Source organism: Capricornis sumatraensis, chromosome 21 (assembly GCF_032405125.1).
Source record: "Capricornis sumatraensis isolate serow.1 chromosome 21, serow.2, whole genome shotgun sequence".
Taxonomy (NCBI): domain Eukaryota; kingdom Metazoa; phylum Chordata; class Mammalia; order Artiodactyla; family Bovidae; genus Capricornis; species Capricornis sumatraensis.
Window position 1 is genome coordinate 48,716,386 of NC_091089.1, and position 27,812 is coordinate 48,744,197.

Sequence of the window (27,812 nt, forward strand, 5' to 3'; positions counted from 1 at the left end):
TTGGACTGTGAGCCTGGTCTGAGCGCTCTGCTGGGAGTTGCCATAGCAGGTGGGCTGAGTGTAGGAACCGGGTCTTAGCAGTCCACCTGACAGCTGGGCTGCTGGGTGAAGGTTCTTTGCTTCTGTCTTGCTTGTACCTGGGAGACCAGCCACAGGACCCATGAGACCCTGTGGCAGGGCGGCCACGTGTGACTCTGAAGAGCCTCCTAACCCTGATATCACATATGTGCCTGTCAGCAGTGGAAGTGGGCGTGTCTGTGCACATGGCTGGTTGCTCCTCTGTCAGAGTGCAGAGAATGGTGGTCGAATGGTTTTCTGGGGTGAGCATGTTTCTATATGGAATGTGTGCCCACACCTCAGTCTAGGAACAGGGTTTTCCATTCTGCAAATACATATTGTAAGCTTTGTGCTCTGCAGAAGCAACAAAGCTGTGCGACAGGCAGGGAACCTGGAAGCGTGCATATCTGCATTGTGTGTCCTCTCTGTGTGTCTTTGGGAATGCGTTCTTGGCACGTGTTCGGTTAACAAGGCTTTCGGTGTGTGCATGCGCGTGTGACAGTGCCTGGGTCCCGTGTGCGGCGCTTGCTCGCTTTCCAGCTCCACTTGTGCCCGCAGTCGGGCTCTGCACGTGGGCCTGCCTCCATGCACACGTCCCCGAGTGACCCGGGCGCGTTGTGCAAAGACCTCTGGGTCGTGTGCCCTGGAAACGCTCGAGCCTGTCTCTCCGCACGCACGAAGTCACCTTCACATGTCTGGGTGCACGTCGCTCTCGGTGTGTGCACGTTCCGTGTGCACGCCGCGCGTGTCTGGGTGCAGGGCGCTCCACGCGCGCGCGTTCCGGCCCGTGGGCGATCAGGGACCCACGCGAGGCTGCAGGAGCCCCGCGGGGCTGACCCCCTTCCCGCGCCCGGCCGCGGGCTACGGCGATTGGCCGCCCGCTGCTTCTCAGCCATCACCCCTCCCTCCCTGCACCCCCGCACCCCCGCCCCCCCCAGCCACCCGCGCGCCCGCGGTCCCCGCTGTCCCCCGCGGTTTCGGCGAGGCCGCGCCGCGCTGCGCTCCGTTCCCATTGGCTGGGAGCGCCTTTGTGTGGCGGCAGCTGCGGCCCCAGCGCCTTTGAATGTCGAGAGGGGCCGGGAAGGGAGCCTTTCCATGGGCCATCTGTCTCTCCGCCAGCCGCCGCCCCGCCGCCGCCCGCGCCCCGCGCCCCGCCTCCCGCCCCGGCGGCTCCCGCAGCCCCGCCGCCGCCCGCGCCCGCGCCCCGGAGCCGCGCCACAAAGGGCCCGCGCGCAGCCGCCGCCGCCGCCGCCGCCGCGCGAGGAGCCAGGATGGTCCTGGTCCACGTCGGCTATCTCGTGCTTCCAGTGTTTGGCTCTGTGCGAAACAGAGGTATCGCTTTTTGCTTTCGGGGTCCTCTTCCGAGCGTGGATCGCCGCGGGCACCGGGGCGGGGGCTGGAGCCGAGGGCGGCGGGTTGGCGGGGGTGGGGGGGGGGTTCAGGGCACACCCGGGAGGACGCGGGGCGAGCGGTGGCTTCTCCCCTCTCCCTTCTGGGGGGACCCCGAGTGTGGAGGTGGCCGCCCTCGTGGGAGCTTTTGCAGTGAAGTTAGGGTTTGGCGAATTCGAGTCCCCTCCCTCCCCGGCCCCATTTTTTTTATTCTTTGCGGCGGACGCGGTTCCCCCAGTCATAGCCCCTTCCCCCAATACCTAGCCCTGTGTGATCGAAGGACGGAGAGAGATACATGACTGTGTGCGCGCGCGCCTGTGTTTGTGTGTGTAAGCCTACTTGGCTTTCTGTGATTTTTTTTTTGAGATGTATGTGTGTTTCATGTCATTTGTGTTCATGTTTCTCCATTATTTAGTCACTGATACCGATGGCTGCCTAGCTGGCATCTGGCATCTGCCCTGTCCCATGCCCCAGCCCCCACCTTCTCGTGGGCACTTGCACGATTTCCCGTCCTATCTTTTCCTCCCCTTCTACCCTTTTTTGTGTATCGCCCTCCAGCTATCCACCCCCCACCCCATGGTCTTTGTATGACAGTTGTATTTATGGGTTCAAGATGCTTGTGTGTGTGTGTGTGTGTGCGTGCGTGCGCGCGTGTATGTGACTGTGTGCAAGTGTGTGCGCGCCTCGGAGAGTCAGGCGTGCACTGCTGTGCACCCCTGGACCCGGCCGGCCGGAGAGGGGTGCCGGCCCTTGGGTGTTGCGCTGTGTGTGCGCGGATGCGGTGGGATGCTGCCCCCAGGCCAGGCCTTTGCCCCCCGCAGGCGTTGACAAAGCAGCAGGCCGGCGCCGGCTTTGTTTTTAACTGTGATATATGGGGTGTGTTTGCACGGTCCCCTTCCCCACATCCCCTTTCCCTTACCTTCTGCTAACAACAATAGCTTTATTTTCCCCTCTTCTCCCCGCTTCACATTTCTTCCATTTTCTTTTAATCAAAAACTCCCACTTCCCAAAGCAAACCCGAGATGCATTTAGATTCATTATTTTTTTTTTTTTTTCCTTTTGCATTCTGCCTCTGGACTCACATTGCTCTTCTTGGAAATGTTTCTGCTATCCTCTCCCACTCCACGTCTGCTTCAATCCCTCCTGGCTGAAGCCCTCCCCCGCCCCCCTCCCTCACGCACGGAATGATGTCTTTCCTTTGAGACCAGGGCTGCTCCCCCAAGTCAGAGTGGGGGGTGGGGTCGCGGGGCCAGCGCTTTCGTGCACCCCAGGGGCCCGATTGGGCCAGAGAATGAAAGCCCAGCCCTCTTTCTTCCAGCCCAGCTGTCCCCAGCCCCAGCCTCTCCCCAGAACCTAAAAGGCAAGGTTGACCCCCTTAGGCCTGTTTGAACCGCAGTTTTTTTGTGTGATGATAGAATGATGACATTCTGCATTTATCAAATCTTTTTTTTTTCTTCACTGTGTAGCTCAGTGAATGGTCAACTCGCTGCTGTGTGCGCTGTGACCCTTCTGCCTCCGCATTTAGCTGTATTGTGACACCCCTCTTAACCATCTCCTGTCTCCATCTGAGGAAGGCATTGCTATTTAAGCGGCAGTATCCCCTGTCTCAGGCCAGCCTAGCAGTGGGGGGCAGGGGTGGAGGGGATGTGTGAAGAATAGGAATTGGGGGGGCTGGGTGAGATCTCCCTTGAAATGCCAACCCCTCCCCCAATACACAATTATATCTCATTACTTGGCATTTCCGTTTAAAACGGGTGTGGAACATTACACTAGGCAGAAATTCAAAAATGATTAAGATGGATGTTGAGCCTGAAAGTATAATTATCCTGATTAAATCATTATCATCCTCATTAATACCACTGATCTCTAAATACCATTGCAGGATGCTGATTCCATGTTTTGAAATTCAAATTGCTCAGCTGCCTTTAAATTTTGTTTTTAATACACCCCCCTCAAAAAACAAAAAACACCTAAGAAAACAAATTCTGCCAGTCAGTCAAAGTTTACTTTCATGGCAAACACGCCCATAGGAAATTCAAGGGCTGAGGGTTAGTCGGGCTGTGAGTAAAATTTAGCACAATGTGATAAGAATTCATGACCTTCCGATAGAGGATACTAATGCTTAACCCAACAAGGTCCTAAACCACAATCTTCTTGTAAAACTATTAGATAGCTTGCCAGCTTAAATCTGTTCTTTTTAGTTTCCATTGTAGTAGTATAGGATGTAGGCCATTTCAGAATAGATGTAGAGAAATAACCATTTTTGTATCTCATCTTGTTTAGCCGAGTACATTGCACTGTAAATCCCTGTTAAGTGGATTCCTTTTGCCTTGGCTTGGAGGCTGTAGCACCCCATTTGCCACTTATCTGGGTGGCTTCAGCTAGCTCCCTGGTAGCACCCCAGCATAAGTGAAGAGATTACATCTAGTCAGAGGCAAAAAATAATATATATATATATATATATGTGAACAATTCTGATAAAATGATAGTTGCTGCTACTCTGAAAATTTGGTGCAGCAAGGTCTTTGGCTTAAGGGGGAGCTCTGGCCACGGTGTCTTAATTGTTTAATTGTACAATGTCAAGAGCATCTTTGGACATCCGCCCTGGCCCTCGGAGCTGCCCCTTTAACAGCCGGCTCCCTTCTGCTGCCTCGCTGGCCAGACCTGCTTGAAAACTGAAACAAAACAGCAGCAATAAAGAAAGAATAAGGCCCCTACTTTGAGGGCCCTTCCAAAGTAAAGTCCCAAGGGGCCTCCCCAGATTGCCATTTGGCAATCTGAAAAGAAAGAGAAGAGAAAAAAACGAAAAGAAAAAGAATCCCCAGCAAAATGGTTTTCCATTAAACAGGGATCGCGTGTTCTGCTGTGCTGAATTACTTCCTGTTCTTATTTTGTGGGTAATTTTTTCTGTATCAAATATCCTTTTGGTTGTGTATCTTTTTCACCTTTTCTTGTACTAAAACTAAAGCATGATCTGTATTTTTTTACATCCCCCAGTTGACAATGTACAGCGCTCGGTTAGAGATGTTACCCTGCTGAAACGTACTGTGCTCGTGTAGCCCGGGCCATCTGCTCATTGTACGCTGCTTTTGTTCTGTTGCCCTTCCGAAGCATGGTGGGCCCAGCCTTTTTTTTTTCCTTTTTTTTTTGTATCGTGTGCATGACGACATTGTTACACACAGAATCCACTAATACTAATATACAATCTCTCAATAAAGAACTAGTTTCCTATATTAACCTAGTGTGCTTTTTCTCTTGCTGTTTTCCCATTTATTGTCGTATCCTGCTGTTTAGATTTCCCCCCTTGCTTTTCTATCCCCACCCTCACCCACCCACCCACCACTCCCACCTCCCATTGTAAGATTTGAGTGAATGCCTTCCGGTTTTTTTTTTTCTTTCCTTTTTTTTTTTTTTTTGTGATACAGATATGGTGACTTTAATCTCATCTAGTCCATATCTTTCTACAGTAGATGTCTGGGTAATGTGGTGGGGGATGGGTCAGTTGTCCTGACACACCAAAATAGCTCTATTACATAGAAAGAACGCCTATCTTTGGCCACCTATGTACCCACCCGATAGCCTCCACTTTTCATCTCAGTTTCCAAGTTTCATGGGCACCCGGTTTATGATGTTGATGAAGAGATGGGCTATAACCCTTAGGTTGAGAAAAGGGATACTGTTCTTAACTAGCAATCTTGTAGCATTTCAGACTCGCCTGAAAAACCCATTTTCAGTTGTCTTTTTTTTCTTTTTACTGTTTCATTGATTTACTGTCCTTCTAAGTCATGCTGGGGGTGACATGTTACATGCAGTTGAAGCCTTGATCTGGAATTTGAAAGTATCCTCTCCCAGGTGCATATTTAAATTGTTGGGACCTGCGATGTAAGTTTTGCATGGAGATCCTGCATAAGGAAGATGAAGCAGAAACCAACTCAGACCACTCTCACATTCATCCCAGGGCCAGCAGCCTGACCTGTTACTGCAGGAATAAGAGGGTCTGTGCCCTCTGCAGGCTGTGAGCCAGTGAATGCTGATTACAGCCCAGTTTCATGACAGCTGCCTCATCTGTGGCCGGCCAGAGTGCCTCTCTTGAGAAAGAAAGCCAGATCTCTGTCATTGTCCGATTGTGGGGGGCGGGGATCAGGAGGGAAGTCTGAATCTACCCCCAAACTGAACTGGAAGAAGAGCCCTTAAAATATATCTTTGTTCCATAATTATATTTGAGGAGCCAGTGGAGAGGTATTTTTTTTTCCCCCAGAGTGGAACCCAAATTCAAACATTTGTCAATTACACCTATTCAATTTCAGCTCAGAATAAGCCTTGCTAAATGAGCCGTTTTAGTCACCGAGGAAATTAGTTGATTAAAGAAATTCACGGTTCCTTCGAAGGGTCATCATTTTGAAGCTGCTTTTCCTTGGGCCAAGGTGCCTCCTGCTCGCCCCTGTGGGCTGTCTCCCAGCCAGCCTCTGCCCCCTGCCAGCCTTCCCTCCCAGGCGGGTGCACCCCTGCCTGACCACAGTGCTTCCTTGCCTCCTTTGTGGCTTGATGCGGCTCTCCTCTCCCCCATGGCTGCCCTTTCTGCTCTGGCCCTTTGTTCTCATGCTCTCCCCAGCCCGGGTGGGAAAGCTGAGCTGATTTACTGCGACACATGGACACACATGCAAGTTCCCAGCGGAGGCTCCCGCTGCAGTTTGTGTGAGACGAGATAGGCAGGTCTTGGGGATTTTCTCTCCCTCCTTCTCCCTCTCCTCCTCCTCCTTTTATTTTGGTTTTCATGAAACTTTCAATTTTGTTCCTAGTTTGAGAAAGCAAAATAAACCATCCTCCAACCAACCTCAACAAGAAGGAAAATGATCCCAACTCAGGTGATCACCCTAGAGAGCAGTGGCTATTAACCAACTCTCAGATTTTATTTCTTTAAACCAATATTATGTATTATATTGGAATTATCTGGTCAATGTTTTGAGAGTGGTTTAGTAACCTAGTAATAACATAGAAAGTTAGTAGGTTACTGGGAAGTCATGTTTTCGCAATTTAGCAAAAACATACCATATTTTTGTCTAGACTGTCAGAATAAACTTGCTCATCTGAAGGAGCCTTTTTCTCTAACTGGATGGTCCAGTCATCACAAAGCCACTGTACTTTGCATCTACCCTCTCAGCCAACAGACACATACCTGTTTTAATCAGTTTTAACTCTCAAGATTTTGGAAAAGCCATCTACTCTGTAGATCCTACGCTGGACTTTGTAATAAGATGGAACGTGGTTCTTATTTACCACTTTCCCTTTAGAATAAGAGAACTTCTCTCCTGAAACCAGCATCGGATAAGGCCCACCTAACTGAGGGGATTACTTAATAGTTCCTCATAAATCGGCAGATACTATTAATCACTCAAGGCTAGGGGAAAAGACCACCAAGAGTCTCCGTGCCCCAGTATGCAGATAACAGACACTGGGCCACCTCTCATCTCTCTTCCTTACTCACCTCCTGCCCTACCTGCCATGTCCTTCCCACCTTTAAATACGCAGCTTGCAGTATCCATTGGAAAACTTAATGCTTTTCTGAGCTAGGGAAGCAACAGCTCCTTGCTGGATCCAAGTGCCATGGAAACTCCTGGCTAGAAGACACAGGCCCTTGACTCTAGCTCAGGGTATAACTTTGGGTGTCTCAGTCCTTCCTGACCAAAGTTGCTCAAACGTATAAGACACTTGTACACTTGCGCCTTGGTTCCTCTATGAATCTAAATAGTTCTTTAAAAAGTCCTGGCTTAATATAATATGAATCTGAATTTGCTTTTATTAGGATGGTATGGTTTGGCCACAGATGAGCCAATATATTTCTAAGAGAATTAGGGAAAGGCTTACCTTAGGCTCAGATTTTCTGGCTGATTTAAGAACTAAGAGCAAACATTCATAACCCCGCAGCTGAACCACTTGCAATGCCTGTATTTTCATGTATTCATTCATTAAGTCATTCATTCACTGACTCACTTGTTTGTTTATTTAGTTAATGAGTGTTCATTGAATTCCTACTTGGGGCCAAGTGAAGGGGGATATATATGAAAGCCATGTAGGACCTGGATACCTGCCCTCCTGAGGCTTATGCTGAGGCTGAGAGATGGATGCTTAGGAAATCAGACACTGTCTAAGGTATTCGGTGCCTTGGCACCCAAAGGGATGGCAGAATGTCCTGACTGGTGCGATGGGAAGAGCTTGGAGCAGTCCAGGAGTTGAGTCCTATCCCAGCCTTGACCAGGAAGGGTGAACTTAGGCCATTGCTCTGAGTGTCCTCTAAACAATGACCATCATTATATCTACTTGATAGAGTGTGTAGAGACTTTTCAAAGACACCTGGCACAGAGCAGCTCCCTAGGCATGCTAGGTGGCCGCTCTCATCCTGCACAGCCGTTGGAATATACTGGTCAAGGGGTCAGATAAACCAGAGAAGATGTGCTGAGGAAATGGGGTTGAGCTGTGCCTTGAAGGTTGGTATGTATACAGGAGGGAGAGGAGAAAGACTCCAGGCAGGGACAGGAATGGAGGGAAACTTCGGTCAAGGCCAGGTGGCTCTGCTGACTGGGCAAGAACAGAAAGTGCTTACGAGGAGGGGTTGTGTGTGTGTCGGGTTGTGGGTGTGGGCCTGTTGCCTTGCATAGCCATGGGAAGCACTGGGACCATTGTCCTGTCTTTGAATGGTTCTCGGGAGAGCATTACTCCAGGGGTTAAGCAGCATGAGGTTGGGAGAAAATGGGAGAAAAGTCTGGAAGAAATCCGTTTCTTAGGGCTTTGGAAGCTCCAGTAGAGGGATGAGCCCAGAGGGCTTAGCTGGGGAGGAGTCCACGGCGGGCATCCAGGGGTGTTGGAAGTCCACACACCAGTGGTCTGGAGAATGAGGAGGGGGCTTATGGGGGGGGGTGGGGGTCTTCCCATAAGAGGAAATGAGCAGAGCTGAGTTGATGTGAAGGGGCGGAGGGATGGGGAGGTCTGGAGGTAGCTGGGAGAATGTGAGACCGGGAAGGCAAGCAGGGATGATGGGCAGAGCAGTCAGTTTGGGGTAGAGGTTAGTTCAGCATGTAAATAAATAGAATTTGAGATGCTGAAGCGGGCAGAAGGAAGGGCACTGTGGCAGTGTCTTGGGATTTGAGACCTCTAGTCCTGGATGGAGTCCTAGGTGATAAATGTATGGGACATTTATGGGACACACCCTCAAAGAGCTCTCCCTCCCTGCCTTATCTGGCCAGGCACTCGCATCCTCAGTCATGCAGGTCATGCTCTCAGCAACCTCTCTACCAACATCCGCTCCCTCAGGGAGCTGTGCTCCGGTATCTCAGTTTGAACAACTTCTATCAAACTTCACCTTTCTTGAGAAGAGGGACCCAAGGCCATCAGGTGGCAAGATAATTGCCTCCACGGGTTTGCAAAAAGGTGGGGCCTACCCATGTGAGGAGGAGGGCAGAGTCGCAGAGAAGGAGGGGAGGGGTGGCAGCAGGGGCCAAGGACAGGGCGCGAGGGGTGAGGCGTGGGCTCCAACCTCAGGCTTGGCTCTGTCTGCAGAGAGGGGATTTTCCCTAATTCAAAGCTCTTCTCTTCTGTTACCTCATTTCCTCAACACAGTCTGGGAGGAGGTAACTGGGGACTGGAGGCGACAACTAAGGCCAAGGGTGGGGAAAGTTGCCCCCTGCTCACGTTGGGTTAGGGAATGGCTGAGCCAGAAGTGGATGTGGCATGACTGGCCGGCCGGCTGTGGCTCCCTGCAGCGCTTCCCAGGGCCTGCACACTGTTAGGAACCCTCTTGAAACCAAGAAAACACTGGAAAGGAATCCCTAATTTTCCTCCACGTCTGGGGACATTGGTTTGTCCGCGTTGGGAGAGTCCTCAGTCTAGCTCGCGGCCAGACAAGCTGTGAGGCAGGTCAAGTCCCTAACCTAGAGCCTCCACCTTCTGGAAGGGGAGTCTGAGAGACAGGGAAGGTGCGTGGTGGACCAGAAAGACCCCAGGGTGGGAAACGAGCAGGGGTTGGAACTGGGTGGTGAGTCCTTTAGCCTGCAGACTCCGGCTTAGAGGAGGCCTCACCAGTTTAACCGGGGGACCCCTGTGCTCAGGTTGCCACCAAGATAACTAAGTGTCCCCCTTTGAGGACTTCGGCTCCCAAGTCATGAGCACCTCTCCTGGGTTTTCTTAGGTAATCACAATGCCTTCTATCTGTGTTATATCCTCAAGTAATACACTCACATTTTAATACACTCACATTTTGGAAAGTTTGGAAAATAGACCAGAGGGAAAAAATCTCTTAGGAGCCCACCTGTCTGTGATCACTTTAGTGAAAGGCCTTCCACCAGTTTGTTCATACTCATATACATATTTTTTGTAGAGCTGTAAACACAGTAATATACACTTTTGCATTTTCTGATTTTTCAGATTTAACCTATTAAAAGCCCTTTCATGTCTTGCTAAGCTGTTTTCACAAGCATCACTTTGGTTTCACCAAATTCCATTCGAATGGTGGCTGTGTTCAGACTCGTGGCTTGTGAGGCACCCAATGGCTCTGGGTCGCAGGCCACTCCTGCTGGTGTGGTCTGTGGCTTCCCTTGGGCTGCTGTTTGGCCCCGGGGAGGGTGGGGGAGGGTGGACTCTGACAGCTCCCAGGCCTCTCTGCTCACCATCAGTCCAGGCCCAAAGGTGTGGGAAGGGAGGGCTGGAAAGAAGGCATGGGGAAAGAAGCTTCAGATAAAGTCCTCTGAGATTTGGCTTCTGGTCTCTGTTCTGCCACCAATGTCCACTGTGATCTTCAGCCAGTCAGCTTCCTCCAGAGGGTCTCAGTTTACCCATCCGTCAAATGGGGGCGATGGGTCTACCTTACAGGACTTGTCACATGAAGTGTGACTTATCCGAAGTGAAGTTTGAGAACCCAGCCAGAGGCAACAGTTAACAGTGATGGCCCGTTATTCAGGCTGGTGGGCCTAGCCCCGCTTCCAGGCTGCTCTGCCAATAACCACCCTTGTGACACAGCTGGCGAGCCTGACTGCTCTGGGTCTGCACTTCCAACTTGCCAGAGGAGATAATTGGCCTAATTGCCCCTTCCTGCTGTAAAAAAATGGTGATTTCCTCTGGATGAGAGTCACACTTCCATTGTCTTTTGGCCCGTTCGCTGGGCAGCAGCCATGCCTTGGAGCTCAGTAGAGAGGCTCCGCCCTTCCGCCGGCGCAGCAGTGACTCCGCAGGCAGCGAGCACAGGCCCCGCTGGGGGTCCCTCCTGCCTCCTGGGGCTGAGGCTCCCGTTTGGCTCCTCAGCAAGAGCCTCCCTGGGGCCTCCTTTCCTGAGGTATACCACTGTGGGGGAGCAGGGGTCAGCCAGCCCTCCCGCAGGTGACCTCGGCAGAAGGGCTCAGCCGCTCTGGGGGGCTGGTCTCCCCGAGTGGAGGAGAGGAAGAGGCGCTGCTGACTCAGCACCGGCCTGCGGGGTTGAGAGCGGGCGGAGGCGCTCTCTGAGGCTGGGAGGAAGTGAGAATTCAGCCAACACCTGTCTCGAGGAAGGGCGGGGAAGCTTTGGAACAGCTGCTGCTGTTTCTCTGGGGGCTGCTGAGTGGGAGGCAAGGGGGCGAAGGCCCTCCCAGGGCTTCGCCTCCCCCCACAGCCTGCTTGCTGGGCTCCAGCTCACCTCCCCCAGCGGCCAGTGCCTCCAGGGCACTCCCCTCCCCATAGCCCGTGGGCCCCTCTGTGGCGCCTGTTCCCAAGACCACCCCCTCCTAGAACAGTTAGTTCTGCTCCCAAACTCTGGGTGCTGATGGGGTGAGCGTATCCCCTGGGCAAGGGCTGGCGACACCTGCCTTCCTTAAGCCAAAGGGTGGCTCTTCCAGTGGGGCCCTCTGTCTCCATGCTGTTCTCTGGAGCGGGAGCTGGTCTGGGCTGGCCCTGCCGAGCTGCACGGAGAAGTTCAACTCTGGGGCAAGTGAGGCAGGGATGGGAAAACCTGGGTCCTCAGGGCGGTTCCCTCCCTCAAGGCCCCTCATACTACCAGTCACCCCTGGCCCAGTACCAGGACCCAACTTGGTACTGGTGGTACAACTTGGTACAGCTTGGCCCAGTACCCAACTTGGTACTCAGGGAGGGACCCCAGAGAGGCAGCTGGACAGAGCCTTGGCCCCAGTGCAGCCAGAGGGGGCCAGAGCCCCTCCCAGACACCAGGTGGGTTGGCCCAGTCTTGGTTTCACCTTTGGTGGACTCTCATCCTTTGGAGCACAGGGGAGTAGGGCATGAAGAGGGGCCCAGTCAGCTGGTCTAGGGAAGCTGGGCCTGGGTGGTGGCGGTGGCGGGCAGCTCTCATCTTCCTGTTTCTGGCTGGGAGAAGCTGAGGCTCCTGGGCAGGGTTGTCAGGAAGCAGGGCGGCCACAGAGCCAGAGCCGGAGTTGGGGAGGGGGCAGAGTAGGGAGTAAAGGGCCCCCAGGAGGGAGCCTGGGCCCCCTGGAACCTGAGGAATCCAGCCTTCTCCCCATCAGGAGGGATGGTGCTGAGGGAGGGGTCGGGGGAAGAGATGTCACGGGGGTCGGGGTGGAGAGGGGTGGGTAAAGGGAGCTACAGCCATCAGCCCTCACCTGAACAGGTGAGCGGGGAGTGTGATGGCAAAGGTGGTCCAGGAGCCCTCGAGGGCCCTCACCAGTCCACACCACCCCCAAGAGAGGGGTGGAGGAAAGAGGGGCCAGAGGCGCAAGAGCGTGGGGTAGGTGAGGTCAGAGACCTGCCTCTGTCCCCGTCCCCCGCTTCTCAGCAGGAAGCGCCCATCTCTCGGGGACTCACTAAGTCCGTCCTGGCACCTACTGAAGGTGACTTTGGACCTCTCTGAGCCCCAGTCTCTTCCTTAGAAAAAACTGGAGATAATTGTTATCAACACCATTGTCCTGGGGAGGTGAGGATGAAAGAAAGTTTTGATACATATAAAGTAACAAGACACGCAAACCTCTGGGAAGTGCTTAGAAAAAGATGTTCATTCTCGGTTCTTCCCTCACTGGAACAATCTCAGGGGCCCAACAGGAGTGCACGGGGAACGGCAAGGGAGGGCATGTGTCAGATTTCTTGGAAAAGCCGTCACTGAGAATCTACGCCGGGCTGTGGGCAACTGAGACACAGATAGAATCTGGCCTGCAGCCTGGCTGTGGAGACCCCTGAGGACCCCTGGAGTTGGGTGGAGAACGCACAGATTAGGCTACACTGAGGGCCAGGCTGATGCTCGTGCTGGCCGGAAAGCGTGACCCAGCCTGGAGGCTGCTGGCCAGCGTTGGTGCCTCAGCTGGGAAGTCACGGGGGCCTGGCAAAGTCAGGAGGGTCTCTTGGAGGAGGCAGAACTGGAGCTGGTTCCCGGAGCAGGGAGTGATCTGCAGCTTGCTGCCTGGGAACCTCTCAGGTCAGTCTGCACCCTGCCCCCTCCCACGGAGGCCCAGAGCTGATCCAAGAGGTGAATGCTCAGAGTCCGGGGGCTGTCACCTTGCCTGATTTTTCTTTTCTTTTCTGGAGCATCGGGCCCTCTCATTTCATTGTCATCCTACCCATGCCAGTCCCCATCTTCCCTGCTGTTCCCCAGCCCCAGCCATTTCCCTGGTAATCCTCTGTCCCCTCCTGCCCCTCTGCCCAGCCGGACTGCCAGAGTGCTCCCACGGGTCAACATGTCGTTCCTGGGAGGGCCACGCTGAGTGGGGAGGCTGCCTGCAGGGAGCTGAGGGCTTGTGACCTCCTCTGAAGTGGGTAACTCTCTCGAGCATGGGTTCTGCTCCCTGCCGAATTGGGTACTCAATCTTACCTGCCAGGCTGAGTGACAGGTGAGATGGTGGATGGAGTATATCCACCGTGACGCCTGGCACAGAGCGTGGGGCTACACTCATTGTTATACATGGCTACCTGCTAGGTCGTTGCCATGTACAAGATCCCCTGACTGCTTCTAGGAGGCACTTTGAATTTGGTAAAGGAAACAAAGGGTAGGGGGAAAAAAAAACCTTCTCCGAGTCTCAGTGTTCTCATCTGTAAAATGGGAATGATTCTAGTAACCCTTGCAACTGGTTAGAATGAAGCTCAGATCTGATCATGAATTTGTTAAGCTGACCTAACAGATATGGGTCTGAGTTGGACCAGGGACTCTGCCAGGCACTGGAGACATGGGGATAATAACAATAACACGAGCATCAGCAAATGCTCACGTAGTACTTGCTCTGTGCCTGGTATTCTCCCAAGCACTTTAACTGCCCTAAAGAAAGGTAACCCCGTGGGAAACTGACACGTGAACAAACAAGAAAGTATGGTTCAAGGTATGGGCTGAGTGCTCTTTCACGGGGAGCTTGGGCTGGGCACAGTCTTAGAGGATGCATGGGGTTGAACTGGAACAGAGGTAGGGGCAGAGTGTTGCAGGCAGAGGGGCTGCAGGGCACAGGGCGGGCTGGGGAGCAGAGGACTGCAGAGGGGACGGGAGAAGAGGCAGATGTCCTGTGGGGCAGCTGGGCCCTTGTCACTCCTGACTGTGGTCACAGCAGTGTTGCCTGTCGATCAGCATTGCCAGTGGCTGACTGGCCTTTGTCAGGAACGGAGGGCACAGTGTCCATGTGCAGCTCTGGTGTGTCCGGGACGAACTAAGGGCTGTGCTGAGGCCCCAGTTTGCTCAGGACTTTCTCCCCCTTTGTATGTTTATGACTTTGCGCAGGTTCCTTGGTTTCCCGGTTGGCTCAGCAGTAAAGAATCAGCCTGCGATGCAGGAGCCACAGGAGACGCGGGTTCGACTCCTGTGTTGGGAAGATCCTCTGGAGGAGGGCATGGCAACCCACTCCAGTATCCTTGCCTGGAGAATCCCTTGGACAGAGGAGCCTGATAGACTACAGTCCACGGGGTCACAAAGAGTCGGACACAATGGAAGCGACTCAGCACAGCACAGATACACACCAGGTTCCTTGGGGTGGGCTTTCTCCCTAGCCGCCTATGAGTCCACAGCTACGTTAGATACACTGCACATGACCCGTCTAGCCCTTGGCATGCACATGATTGTGCTCCTGAATGCTCAGCCCAGCGCACGCCTGTCTGTACACAGTCGCCGAATCATGCACACATGCATAGTCGCACACAGCCACACATCCGCATGACGTCAGCACGTCCACTCATCGACACTCGTAAATATCTGTACACACAGCACATTACAGTCACACACACAGGTGACAACAGGCGCACATAGCCGCTTGCTGCTCACACCCTTGAGTACGCGCAGCAGCACCGTGATACCAACACATGCTGTATCTGGATATACAACTTCAGTGTCTGCTTCCCCTTCTTTCCATTGACAGGTCTCTTGAGCCCTGTGAGCTGGACACCATCACTGAATTCGCACAATTAATATTCCCACAGGACTTTAGCTGGGGGAACGCCACCAGGCCTGACCATGGCCGCGTGCCCCACTAGAGCCGGTGGCCCCCGCTCCCACCGTCCTCAGGGCTCTGCTGTTTCCATCACTCTCACTGCAGCCCAAGGCGGGCAGAGGCTGTGTGGGCTATGAAGGGAGGGGCTGCTGACTCGTCGTGGTCTCTGGCCTAGCGCCCGCTGATGGATGCTGCAAACACGGCGCAGCTCCTTTGGGATGCCATGTGGCCTCGGGGGCTTTGTGGAGGAGGTGGGCCTCGGGCTGTCAGTAGAAGGTGAGACAGGGAAGGGTACCCAGGTGGGAGGCGGCCCCGTGAGGGGTATGGGGAGGCCTGAGTATGGCTGGCAGCCCCCCAACCCTGAGAACCCCAGCTGTGCTTATGAGGGCAGGGATGGAAGAAGCTGTGGTTCTAGGAGATGGCCAGCAAACCCTGCTCTGCTGGGGTTTCCACCTGCCACCCTGGGTGGTGGTCCTGACCCCGGGAGACTCCTCGGCTGGTGCTCAGCCTCAGTGTGCAGATGGCAGGGGAATTAGACCATGCGGTATTAATGGTGCTGCCCTGCTTTATAAAGTGCCCTAACAAGCTGGCGAGCCAGGCACACTCAGTCTTATTTACGGCTGCTATTATTTCTCTGACATCGAGATTAATTTGACGATAGCTGTTTATAAGCTCTTCTATCATCAGATGGGCCCATTACCTGGGAGGAGAGGAGGGTTGAATTTAATTTGTGAATGGTGCGCCGGGTTCTCTTGCTCCTGGAGTGTGTGTGGGAGTCACAGCCATAAATCATGGAAGAGACCAGCAGTGCCGAGACCAGAGGCCTGGGAGTTGCCTGGCCGGCCATGTGCCAGGGAGGGATGTGGGCAGGTGGGTGGGTCTGCGGATCCAGGGAGCCCGGCGGGATGCCCACCATCCGTGCTGGGAGAGAGACCTGGGGCTTCCCCTGGCCAGAGAGCTTCAGACTCTAGGGTCTCCAGCAAGTGAGAATCATCTGGAAGATTGTTAAAACACAGGTCTTCCCAGCCCTAAGCGTGACCACCTCTGTGCGGTGCAGCTTGTGACTTCCCCAAGTCTGGAGTTATCTCATAGGAGGTCTGCCAGGTACAGTCCCACCGCACTGGGCCTCAGCCTGTGGACAGGATGAGCGGCCCCTTGGGTTCCCACTGCTCCAGGCACGGCTCCCCTCCCCTGGGTATCTGGAGAGAAAGGCACAGGAGAAGGGCTGGCAAAAAGTAGACCTCGAGTGACAAGCTAAGAGGATGGGTCTTGAGAAGAACGGTAAATTGGCGAAAGCTGCCTCCTTCCTCCCACAGGCGCCCCCCAGCACGATCACTCCTCAGCTGTGAGCCCTTCCTGCGGACAAGGGAGAAGCGTCACCTCGTGAATGTCATGTTGGGAGCGTACACACACCATCTCTCTGTCTTCTTGCATTAGTCTTTGGGTTACCTTTCATTAAACCCAACCGAGAGATAAGAAAACCGAGGTGTCGTAGGAGGTGGTTTAAAATTTCATGGCCTCGAACTGAGGCTGGGGTTTCAGTGCAGCTGGGACATCAGGTCCCTTCTATGACCCGAGGCAAAGTTCTCCCTGCTCCAGGGGGCAGGGGCCCGGCTGTGCAGCTGCACACTCCGGACTTCACATCCTTCAGTACACAGTGACTCTATGGAGTGTGTGTGTCGGGTGGGAACAGGGTCCCAGAGAACTCAAGGTGTTAAAGGGGCCCCTGTGCTCCTGAGAAATCTTCCTCTGATGAGGGCTACACTTCCCTGGGTGCCCCTGGAGCCCAATGCAGCAGATCTTTCTCCACTTGTGGCCTGGCGCACACTGTCACTGCAGGTCTCTGGGGGAGACGGTTGAGGAGCAGGAGGGCCTGACTCACACACGCAGCCCCCGACTTGCACTGATGGAGATCAGTGGCCCATGGGCAGCGACCAGGCCCCTTGCCTTTCCTGGGCCTGTCCCAGAATGCCAGGCTCTGTCTTCTGCCTCTCAGGCCCTGGCCTTTCCTTCCCCACCGCTGACTCTCCTCTTGGCAGCCTTCACAGGGCTCTGCCAGGCATTTTTAAGAATCCTTCAGGCCAAGCATCCCTGGTTCCACCAGTGTCATTGCTACCAATCAGATGCTGACCTGGATGAACTCCAGCTGGTCAAATTCCGTAAAACGAGAAGGACGCCAGTGGGAATTCCATCAGAAGCCCCCATCTTTGTTGAAAACCTACACTTCCGTTACTGTGCATGGCGTGCTGCAGTCCATGGGGTCGCAAAGAGTCGGACACGACTGAGCGGCTGAACTGAACTGAACTAAACTGAGTCTGAGTGTGCATCAGATCTTTTGAATGCACATCCCTTATTATTGAGCTTAATTCACACAGACCTGAACTCTCGAATCTGACAACACCTGCTTGGAGACGCTTGTGTCTTCACGTGGTGATATTGGTTTATTGGGTAGGGTTTAGTCTGGTTCCGGTGCAGAGACTCCAAATAAAGGGGGTACCAACTGTCTCTCAGGTCAGCCTGGAGTTCGTGGTCCTGGGCAGGCAAGGCAGGCAGGTGCGGGTGGCAGGGACTCGGGTATCTCTTTTTCCTCTACCCTCCCTGGGGTATGGCCCTTTTCGGTGTGTCCAGGATAGTTCACATCATGCCCACTTTCTAAGCATCAGGATGGAGGAAGAAGAGAAAGGACAGCAAGAGCATGGTGTCTTGCTGCCTGGCACCTCCACTCCGTATCTCATTGTCCAGAACTTCGTCACATGACCATGCGTAGCTGCAAAGGAGGCTGGGAAATGTGGTTTTTATTCTGGAAGGCCACGTGTCCAGCTAAATTTGAGGGTTCTACTACAATCTGCCTGCAGTGCAAGAGACCCAGGTCCTATCCCTGGGTTGGGAAAATCCCCTGGAGGAGGAAATGGCAACGCACTTCAGTATTCTTGCCTGGAGAATTCCGTGGACAGAGGAGCCTGGCGGGCTACAGTCCACGGCGTCACAATGAGTCAGACACTACTAAGAGACCAACACTTTCACTTTATTGTAGAAAGAGGGAACGGCTATTGGGAGACGACCCATCATCTCTGCCCCAGATGGTCCTCAGTACCCGCAGTTGAAGACTTACGTTGATCTATTTTAAAACTGTCTTCTGACCAAAACCTACTGTCTCACAGGGAAACTCCTTCCCTATGTGGGTAAAAGAGACTGTGTGTCCACGCCTCTCAGTTTGGTGGCATGGTGGTGGGTTAACATGCCTGCAGGGCTTCGCCTAATAGGCAAGGGGCAAGGTCCCAAGACGAGAAGTGAGAAGCCACCTGTCTAAGCTGGTGTCCGACCACTGACCTGGGTTGATGGGTGGTGCTCATTCATTTACTGACAAATTCTTCTTGTTGTCCTGGTGACTAGCTTGCGTTTTCCATCTTGTCCAAAGAACACAGTAGAATGTGTGAGCTAAGGAGGAGGTTGTAACTGGGAGTGCCCAGCCCGGGTATGGTGTGCAGACCCTCCACAAAAGCTGTGTGTCCTGGGGAAAGGTATGTAACCTCTAGGAGCTTCATTTTCTCATCTGAGAAATGGGGATATAATCATGACCCGCTCCTGGTTGTTGGGGAGACAGGGAGAGTCCACGGACAGCACCAGTGCAGTCCCTGGAGCAGGGATGGAAGTGGCCACCGCGACAAGTGGCCTAGGGGTCTAGAGCACAGGCTCCAGGTCAGACTGCTGGAAGCGAGGTAGACTCTGCCCCCCGGAGAGGTTGTTTTTGTAAGGATTAGTGGGGTATGGACAGCATCAGCACAGCACCTGGTAAAGGGTGGGCACTGGGTGAATGCTAGTCTGCCACGGGCAAGGAGCACCACTCCACCCCTCTGCAGGTGGGGGGTGGGGGCAGGGGAGGATGAGAAGCAGAGCAGAGTGACAGGTCAGGACGACAGGAGCTGCTGGCGGGTAGAGGCCCAGGGCGCTGGCCCCTCAGTCCAGTGTGGGGCCCACCGCCCCAGGCTCTTGCCTCAGGTCTTCCCTGAGGGAGGTGTGGGAAAGGAGGTTTGCTCTCCAGAAGTGATAACCAGACACAGATATCCCAGGTCGAGGACTCTGGCTCACAGGGGCTCCTGGTGGCCTGGCTGGGACTTGTCCACCAAGATTCACCTCTCAGGGTTTGCACTGGAAGCCCAGAAAAGCAGGGCTGGAAGGGACCCCAGAGATACCCAGCCCTTCCAACCAGCCCCATTTTGCAGAAAACAGAGACCCAGAGAGAGGAGGGGACGTGGCCAAGCTCACTCAGTCAGGGTGGAGACCCAGGCCCCCTCCCCTCCCTCCTGGACCAGGGGACAGAGGCCACAATCCTCCAAGCTCCCACTTTCTTTCTTTCCTCTTCCTTCTGCCCCCAGTTACGAATTGTTTCATTTCTTCTCAGCGCAGTCCTCGGGTCCAGTCTGAGGGAGGTCAGGGAGGGGCAGGCATGCTGGCAGAAGCGCCTGCAGGGGGCTGGGATGACCTCTTGAGGGAGGCAGAAGGAGCTTCTCAGGGTCAGGGACGGGGCCTGGGCTCTGATGCCAGTCCCAGGGCTCACTGGTGTGTGCTGAAGGCAAGAGTGGGCAAATGAGACCCGCTTCCACCCACAGAAGTTTGTGAACTATGAAAGTGTGTATATACATGAAAGTGAAAGTCACTCAGTCGTGTCTGACTCTTTGGCACCCCATGGACTATACAGTCCATGGAATTCTCCAGGCCAGAATACTGGAGTGGGTAGCTTTTCCTTTCTGCAGGGGATCTTCCCAACCCAGGGATTGAACCCAGGTCTCCCGCATTGCAGGCGGATTCTTTACCAGCTGAGCCACCCGGCAAGCCCAAGAACACTGGAGTGGGTAGCCTATCCCTTCTCCAGGAGATCTTCCCAACCCAGGAACTGAACTGGGCTCTGCATTGCAGATGGATTTTTACCAACTGCGCTGTTAGGGAAGCCATTCAGATGCGAGGTTGCCTTCACTCAGGCTGAAAAGCTGAGGTTCTCATGCACAAAGCGCAGGGTGAAAGGACTGATCAGGGTGTGTAAGTATCCAACTCCAACAGCACTATTGACAATACAGGGTCTCCTTTTATCTTAGAGGCCAAACAGGAAAAATCTTTACGAGAGTCTGAATATCTGGTTACAGTATTTGCGGGGCGTTCACCCGGTACTACAGGGTTTCATGAAACACACTCAGTCAGTCAGTCACTAAGCTCTAAGGCGCATGCACTTGTGTGTTTCCCATCTCTGAAATTGGGATTCATCTTCCAGTTGGCGTATGTCCCAGTTACATTGTCTTTTAAAAATTGGTGGTGGTTCATAAAGTGACAGTGTTCCATCCAACTGATGGCTTCCTAGAACTGATGCAGTTTAACACTCTTTTTTTTATGCATCTCATCCACAAAACTTTGAGGGCCACAAATAAGTCTGTAGAACTCTCGAAGGCAAATAGCGCCAAGTTTGCGATTCATAGGATCTTGGTTTCTTTCTCACCATAAACATCCCCCTCCCCTTGTCTTATTTTTAACATTGCACGACCCCCTCACACCCAAGGACCCTGGAGAATAAGCATATCCTGCAGGACTGGAAGGCAGCGAATCTGGAGACAGGAGTCCTGGGACCACTGTGAGCTTTGTTAACCTCTCTGGGGGCTTTGGGCTCCTTGTAGGTCCAAGGGGGAAGAGCATCCGCTTTGTGCTTCCCTCCTCAGGGGCTGGTGAACACTTTAGGGAAACTTGCTGTCTAAAAAGCTTTGGAAAGGACAGATGTGCTCTAGAGTTAATATTCTAGGAAAAATGCTAACCTCCTTAACCTTCCCTCTTTCCCCAAACCAGCTGTCAAAGCCCCTTCCTATACCTCTCTGAGAACCGCCAATCTTCTAGACACACAGGTGACCCTTCTGGAATGCTGGCCCCTCCTCCTCCCACTCCTCCAGCAGCCACAGTCTCCCAGAACCCCGGGATGCCCCTTCCCCAGGCCTCTGCCCTCCTGCATTCAGTGCTTGCTGGCTTCTCTCTGTCTCTCCCCCGCCCCCTCCCCATGTACTCAGCTGCCCTCTCAAGACTTTCCCTAACGCAGCTTTGTACACATGATCCAAAGCTTTGCATGGCCCCATAGTACCTGCAGGACCTCTGTGCCGAAATGCCCAGTACAGTCCCACCTCCTGGACTGCCAAGAGTGATATGATGTGACAAGGATGACACAGAAGGGCCTCTGTGTTGGTGGAGGCATGGCCAGGTAACGGGGCCCGCTGGGCCACAGCCACGGTCTGGTCCTTGGCAGGTTTTCCACCTCTCTTGGCCCGAGGTCAGGATGAGGTTGGCTCAATGCAGGCCCAAATCTCTACCTTTCCTCCCTCATTCTCTGCTTTATCTATTACTTTAATATTTATTAAGCCCCTCTTCTGTGCCAGGAACTGCTGACCCAGGATTCAGGCCCAGGCAGAAGACCCCAGTGTCTGTGGAGAAGCTGAAAAAATATTGCTTTATCCCCCTTCTTTTCATTCATTTGTTTGTTCACTCCCTCATTCCACAGATGTTGACTGAATGGCCCGTCCTGCTCCAGGTTTGTTCTAGGCACGGAGGACACAACAGTGGACAAGTCAGGACCCCTCCCCTGGATTTAGGGAACTTACTTACCATCGGGTGGGGGGGATGATGGCAGACAGCAAATGAATAAGCAGGTAAACAGCATGCAGGAGGTGATGGGGGCTAGGGCGCAAAATACCACGGTCAGGGGGCCAGGGTTGCTGGGATGGGGTTGGGGAGCGGCAGGGATGTCACTTTACTTCCACAATCAGGCAGAGCGCTGTTGTCAGTGCCACGCTTTCCAGAGCCCAGAACTTCAGGGCAGTGAGAGAGGAAGCCAAAGGGTGTGAGGGGCTGAATCTTGGCTCCCTTGTTGTTGGGGAGCGGGGCGCTGTCTGCTTCTTGCCTCCTGATCAGGGCAGGGTACCCACACTTCTGATACCACTCTGTACTAGGCACCCTAGTAGCATCGTCTTCACACCGGCGAGGTAGAGACTGTCATCAGATGGGGAAGCTGAGGCAGAGTATGTGTGTGTTCAGTTGCTAAATTGTGTCCAACTCTTTTACGACCCCATGGATTGCAGCCTACCAGGCTTCTCTGTCCATGGGATTATCCTGGCAAGAATACTGGAGCGGGTCACCATTTCCTCCTCCAGGGGATCTTCCTGACCCAAGGATCGAACTCGCGTCTCCTGTGGCTTCTGCATCAGCAGGCGGGTTCTTTACCACCGGGCTACCTGGGAAGCCCGCTGAGATGCAAAGAGGTCACGAAAGGAGACACAGCTGGTGGAGCCAGGAGTCGGACCCGGCAGGGGACCCTGGAGTCTGGGCTGTGACCACTACCCTGGCTGCCTAAGTCTCTGTCACACCCCTGGGCCCGGTGGTCCTCTGAGCCTTGGGCCCCCCTACCCTCATTCCTCTGCAGGGTGCTGACTGGTGGGTGTGGCAGCGGCCAAACCCTTTCTCAGTTCATGCCTTGCTGTGGCCCTTACACGTGAGGAAACTGAGGTCCAGGGAGGGGAACTGACTCACTCAAAACCAGATACTAATTAATGACCAAAGAGATTCACAGACTTTGCTCTCCTTTGCCCTCCTCCCATTGTCTGATTTCTTTGCCTGGGAGCTTCAGGGCTCCTTGGTGGGGGGCGGGAGGAGGTGGGAGCACCGTGGGTCTGTGCATATTCTGGGAACCATCTCTGAGGACAAGATGTGTGTTGGGGGAGCACATCTGTGTGTCGACGCGTGTGTGAGCTGTGTATGTGGGTGTGTGCACGTGCATGCACCTGTGTGCATTTTCAGATTCCACCAAGGACACCCAAGAATAGTGTCTGAGACTTGCCAGTTGAGGGTTGAGAGGGCACCAGGGCCTCAGCACCCACTTCCAGGACACTACCACCCCAGGTCCTTCTCAATGGCCATCTGCTCTTCTCACAGTGTCAGCTCTCCGCCCCTGACTCCCTGCCTCTGTTCTAGACCTTAGTCACACCTGGTCATGGTGCGGGTGTCAGAGCTTTTACCCTTGAGACCCCAAAGGTTAGAGGATTCAGTCAGAGCCGGATGGAGCCCTGATCAGAAAGGCAACACTCTATGCCTTTGAGCTGCAACAGTGGCTTCAGGTGGGACAACTGGCTTTGAGAAGTCCTCATATCTGTCACCAGGGTTATCTGGTGAGGTTGCAAAGATCTGTATGCCCAGCCTCCCAGGCAGAGCTACCTTAATAAAGTAGGAATCTGCATCTGTGAAAACACAGATTTGTGAATTTTAAATGCAAGCCAGCTTGTATTTAAATTTTAAATACAAGTCAGTTGTTTGGTCATTAAAGAGGAAAGATGGGTATGTAGAGAAGGTGGAGGCAGCGCTGCAACTCGTGGCTGAACTCCTGCTGCCGCTCCTTGCCTGCGACCTCAGGCCCCTCCCCAGAGGCAGGGGCTGTATTGCTCAGCCCTGGTTTAGTAGCAAGTGCCAGACGAGACTCGGCTCATGCGCACGTGCACCCGAATGCCCCTGCCTGTGTGTAGTTTACGGTCTAGTGCAGGTGACCGGAAGTAAACAAATGACCCACAAATACATATATGATCGTGAAATGTGACGAGGGCCAGGCATGATCAGAACAGTGTGTTGGGGCCAGAATAGAGGGACAACCTCCTTCTGGTGGGCTGTGTCAGAGCGGTTGGCAGTGGACGGAACGAGGCTTCCTCATCTCCGGTGCAGTGTCTTGGGCTGGGGGCAGGTGGTGGCAGGGACAGGGGACCCTCTCCACTCACTTCTCACTTGATGTCTGGGGTACAGAGAGGAGCAAGACCCCTCCCATTTTGGGGTACTGTCCATCCAGGTAGGGAGACAGGACCTCACCCATGATAAGGATTGTGTGGGTTTTCTAAGGCGGCCGTGACAAATTGAAACAATGGAGACTTACTGCTTCTCAGTTCTGGAGGCTGGGAGCCTGGAATGAAGGACCCTGCTTCCTCTGAAGGCTCTGGGGGAGGATCTTTGCTTTCCAGCCTCTGGTGGTTGCTGACGATCCTGGCCTTTTAGACCCATCACCCCAGTCTTCACCCCTGTTATCTCATGGTGTTCTCCCTGCGTGTCTCTCCATCCCTACACGGCCTTTTTACAAGGGTATCAGTCATTGGATGAGGACCCACGCTAATCCAGGGTGACCTTATCTTAACTGGGTCACATTAGCAAAGACTGTATTTCCAAATAAATCTCAGGGGCTGAGAGTTCAACGTATCTTTTTGCAAGGACACAACTCCACCCATAACAAGGATGAGACCCATAGGCCCAGGAGCGGGACAGCCTGTGAGGGCTGCAAGGATTCAGGGGATATCTCCAGAGTTTGTGAGGAGCCAGGTACTCGGGGAGGAGGACAGAGAATGAGCAAGTGAAAGAAGAAAAGACAAAAGAGGCAGGAATGCACAGCGCGCACACAGCCCTAGGGAAGGGGCTCCCAGGACCTGCTCAGAGCTGCCTTCTAGAACTGTGAGTCCAGGGAAATGAGGCCTCCAGGTGTGAAGCCTGCAGCGCATCCTAAGGGGAACCCACTTGCTCCTCCCCTGCAAGAAGCGATGGGGGCCCTGGGTGTTCTCAGTCTTTCTTTGTGAACTTCTTCCCTCCTCGCTCCAGCTTTCAGGTATGGCGACTGCAGAAGTAGGAATGACTGTTACCGGGGCTCCCGGGACAAGCTAACACATGTCCCCAAAGCCCATAGCCTCTGGCCCTGATGACATGCTCCAAACACCCAAGACTGTCCCTTCCTCCTATGCTTAGGCCCACATCAACCAACTTCTTTTTCCAACCAACCTTTTTTTCCTCACTTATGAAGGGAGAAACATGTGGGTGGGATCACCCCCACCTTATCATCACTTATTTCCAGCATCTAGAGAGGGTCTGCTCAGAGCATGCAGGCAAAAGATATTCTTTTTTTTTTTTTTTTTTTTTTTTAGGCTGCGCCAGATAGCTCAGCTGATAAAAGAAACCTCCTGCAATGCAGGAGACTCCAGTTCAATTCCTGGGTCGGGAAGATCCGCTGGAGAAGGGATAGGCTACCCACTCCAGTATTCTTGGGCTTCCCTTGTGGCTCAGCTGGTAAAGAATCTGCCCGCAATGCGGGAGACCTGGGTTCGATCACTGGGGTGGGAAGATCCCCTGGAGAAGGGAAAGGCTACCCACTCCAGTATTCCAGCCTAGAGAATTCGTCCATGGGGTCACAAAGAGTCGGACACGACTGAGTGACTTTCACTGCTCAGGCCTTAGTTGTGGCGTGTGGGATCTAGTTCCCTGATCAGGGATCAAACCCAGGTACCCTGTACTAGGAGCACAGAGTCTTATCCACTGGACTCCCAGGAAAGTCCCAAGAGATCTTCTTTGACTTAAAGAAAAAGCACAGTGAAATGAGAGCATCTGGACAGTCACGCCCTCAGATTTTGTCCCTGCAGACACCCAGTCCCCCCTGCCCTTCGTGTACACTACTGCTCAGGGGGACTGCACCCAGGTCTCACCACGTCCGCTGAGCTAACCTGATGCTTAGGCGAGGCACCGCTCCTTCCTGGGCCTAAGTTGCCCTCTTTGTAGTTTGGAGGTGGTAGTACACACTTTATAACCTTACATGTGAATAACTGTCACAAAGCTAGAATTATGCAATTTATTTCAGCCCGACTGTGTGCACTCCTGCTTTGTAATCTGAGCCTTACGCAAGGCCAGGCAAGGCAAGGTGGACCAGGCAGGCTGCCCACTTCTTGCGGAGGGGGTGGGTCATGTGTAAGGAGTTCACAATATGAGGAACACTACAAGGGGTGGGGAGGTGCAGGCAGTGCTGAGAAGGCATGACCAGGATTTCAGCTGGCTGAAGGGGCAGTGGAGTCCTCCTGAGGACCCTCCTATGAAGAGGAGTTAGCCAGGCAGAGAGGAGGAGAGGAATTCTCTGCAGAGGGAGCAGCCTCTTGGACAGGAGAGTTCAGGACTTGCCCTAGAAAGAGAGCAGCCTGATGTAGTTGGAACAAAGAGAGCAAAGAGGACATGAGAACTGAGCCCAGAGAGACCGGATGGACGCCAGGAGAGAGGCCATTGTATTAGCATTCCATTTGGTTTAGCAAATACAGTCCTTTCTCTCACTTCTCTAAAAGAAGTCTGGCAGGAGGAATTCAGGGCTGGTGTGGTGCCTCGCAGTGTCAAGGACCCAGGCTCTTCTTAATTGCTCTGCCATTCTTGACTTCCATTCCCAAAGTCACTCACGGCCCAACAGAGCTGCTACAGCTCCAGCCTGTGTCTGCATTCCACCAAATACAAAGGAGCAAGGGATGAGGATGTTTTCTCAAATTAGGGCACTTCCTAGAAATTGTACACAGGGCTTCCCAGGTGGCACTGGTGTAAAGGGCCTGCCTGCCAATGCGGGAGACATAAGAGATACAGGTTTGACCCCTGGGTCAGGAAGATCCCCTGGAGGAAGGCATGGCAATCCACTCCAGTACGCTTGCCTGGAGAATCCCATGGACAGAGGTGCCTAGTGGGCTACGGTCCATGGGGTCACAAAGAGTTTGACACAACTGAGTAACTGAGCACAGCCTGTGTATTAATTATCCACTGATGCATAACAAACCACCCCCGACTCAGCGTCTTAAAACGATAAGTATGTGTTGTGGAGGGGGGTTCCCCGCTGACGCTAGTGGTAAAGAACCCGCCTGCCAGTGCAGGAGACATAAGAGATGCAGGTTCAATCCCAGGGTCGGAAAGATCCCCCTGGAGGAGGGCTCGGCAACCCGCTCCAGTGTTCTTGCCTGGAGAACCCCATGGACAGTGGAACCTGGCAAGCTATAGTCCATGGGGTCACAGGGTCAGATCCGACTGAAACGACTTAACACACACACACAGAAACTGTACACACCATTTCCATTTAAATCCTACTGGAGAGATTTTAGTCTTGTAGTCAAACTTAGCCTCAAAGGAAGCTGGGAAAGGGTCTTTATTACAGACAGCCATGGGTCAGCTAAAAATAAGGAGTTTTATTGTTATGGAAACAGAGGAAGGTGGATATTGAGGATAACTCACGGCCTCCACCGTAGTCACCATGTTTAGTATTTCACTTGATGAGGGCGCTCTAGGAAGTCTCGAGAAGCATCATGAATCCACGTCCTGGCTCCACTGAGGGGCTTCCTCTTTGCTCTTCCAAATAGAGCCCTCGTCCCTCCCACCAACACGGTTAATCAAGGGCTTGCCTCCTGTCCTGCATGGGCCTCTTGCCTTCCACCCAAGGTGCTGAAGCTGTGGGAGGTCTTCACTGATGCTAGGATGGGAGGAGGAGGGACCCTGTGTTTGTGACCAGCCCTTGGAGGAACAGAAGCTGTTTTATGACAGGGGACTAGAATGGCAGTCAGGCCCAACTGGAAAAGCGGTCTTCCTGCTGTGGTGGGAACCTGGGAGCCGAGTCCTTTCAGTTCAGTTCAGTCGCTCAGTCGTGTCCGACTCTTTGTGACCCCATGGATCGCAGCACGCCAGGCCTCCCTGTCCATTACCAACTCCCGGAGTTTGCCCAAACTCATGTCCATCGAGTCGGTGATGCTATCCAGCCATCTCATCCTGTCGTCCCCTTCTCCTCCCACCCCCTATCCCTCCCAGCACCAGGGTCTTTTCCAATGAGTCAATTCTTCGCATGAGGTGGCCAAAGTATTGGAGTTTCAGCATCAGTCCTTCCAGTGAATACCTAGGACAATGCAATTGGAATTCCAAACAACCTGTTGACTAACTCTTGAGACTAGGTTGCTGGTGTCCTTTTATCAAAGACAATTCCATGGCAATCCCTGCTTTTTGGCCTGGCCCTCCTGGTCTCTCTTTTGGGACCAAATCCCCAGGCAGCACTAGGCAAAATGTCCGTGCAGTAGAAAAGGCGTCAGATTTTCCTGGGGACCAGGACCTGGGGGTGCAATGGGAGAAGTCCGCCTTGCTTCTCCCAGGCGCATGAGG

The 27,812-nt window shown here is 53.5% G+C and overlaps 1 protein-coding gene across 1 annotated transcript in view; it reads left to right on the top strand.

The window, feature by feature from the left end:
* The first annotated feature begins 1,328 nt into the window (after positions 1–1,328).
* ARK2C (arkadia (RNF111) C-terminal like ring finger ubiquitin ligase 2C) overlaps positions 1,329–27,812 on the top strand; it is a 108,382-nt gene continuing 81,898 nt past the window's right edge. The window contains exon 1 of the mRNA XM_068993997.1: positions 1,329–1,389. Coding sequence (XP_068850098.1) covers positions 1,329–1,389 — 61 coding nt within the window. The remainder of the gene's footprint in view (positions 1,390–27,812) is intronic.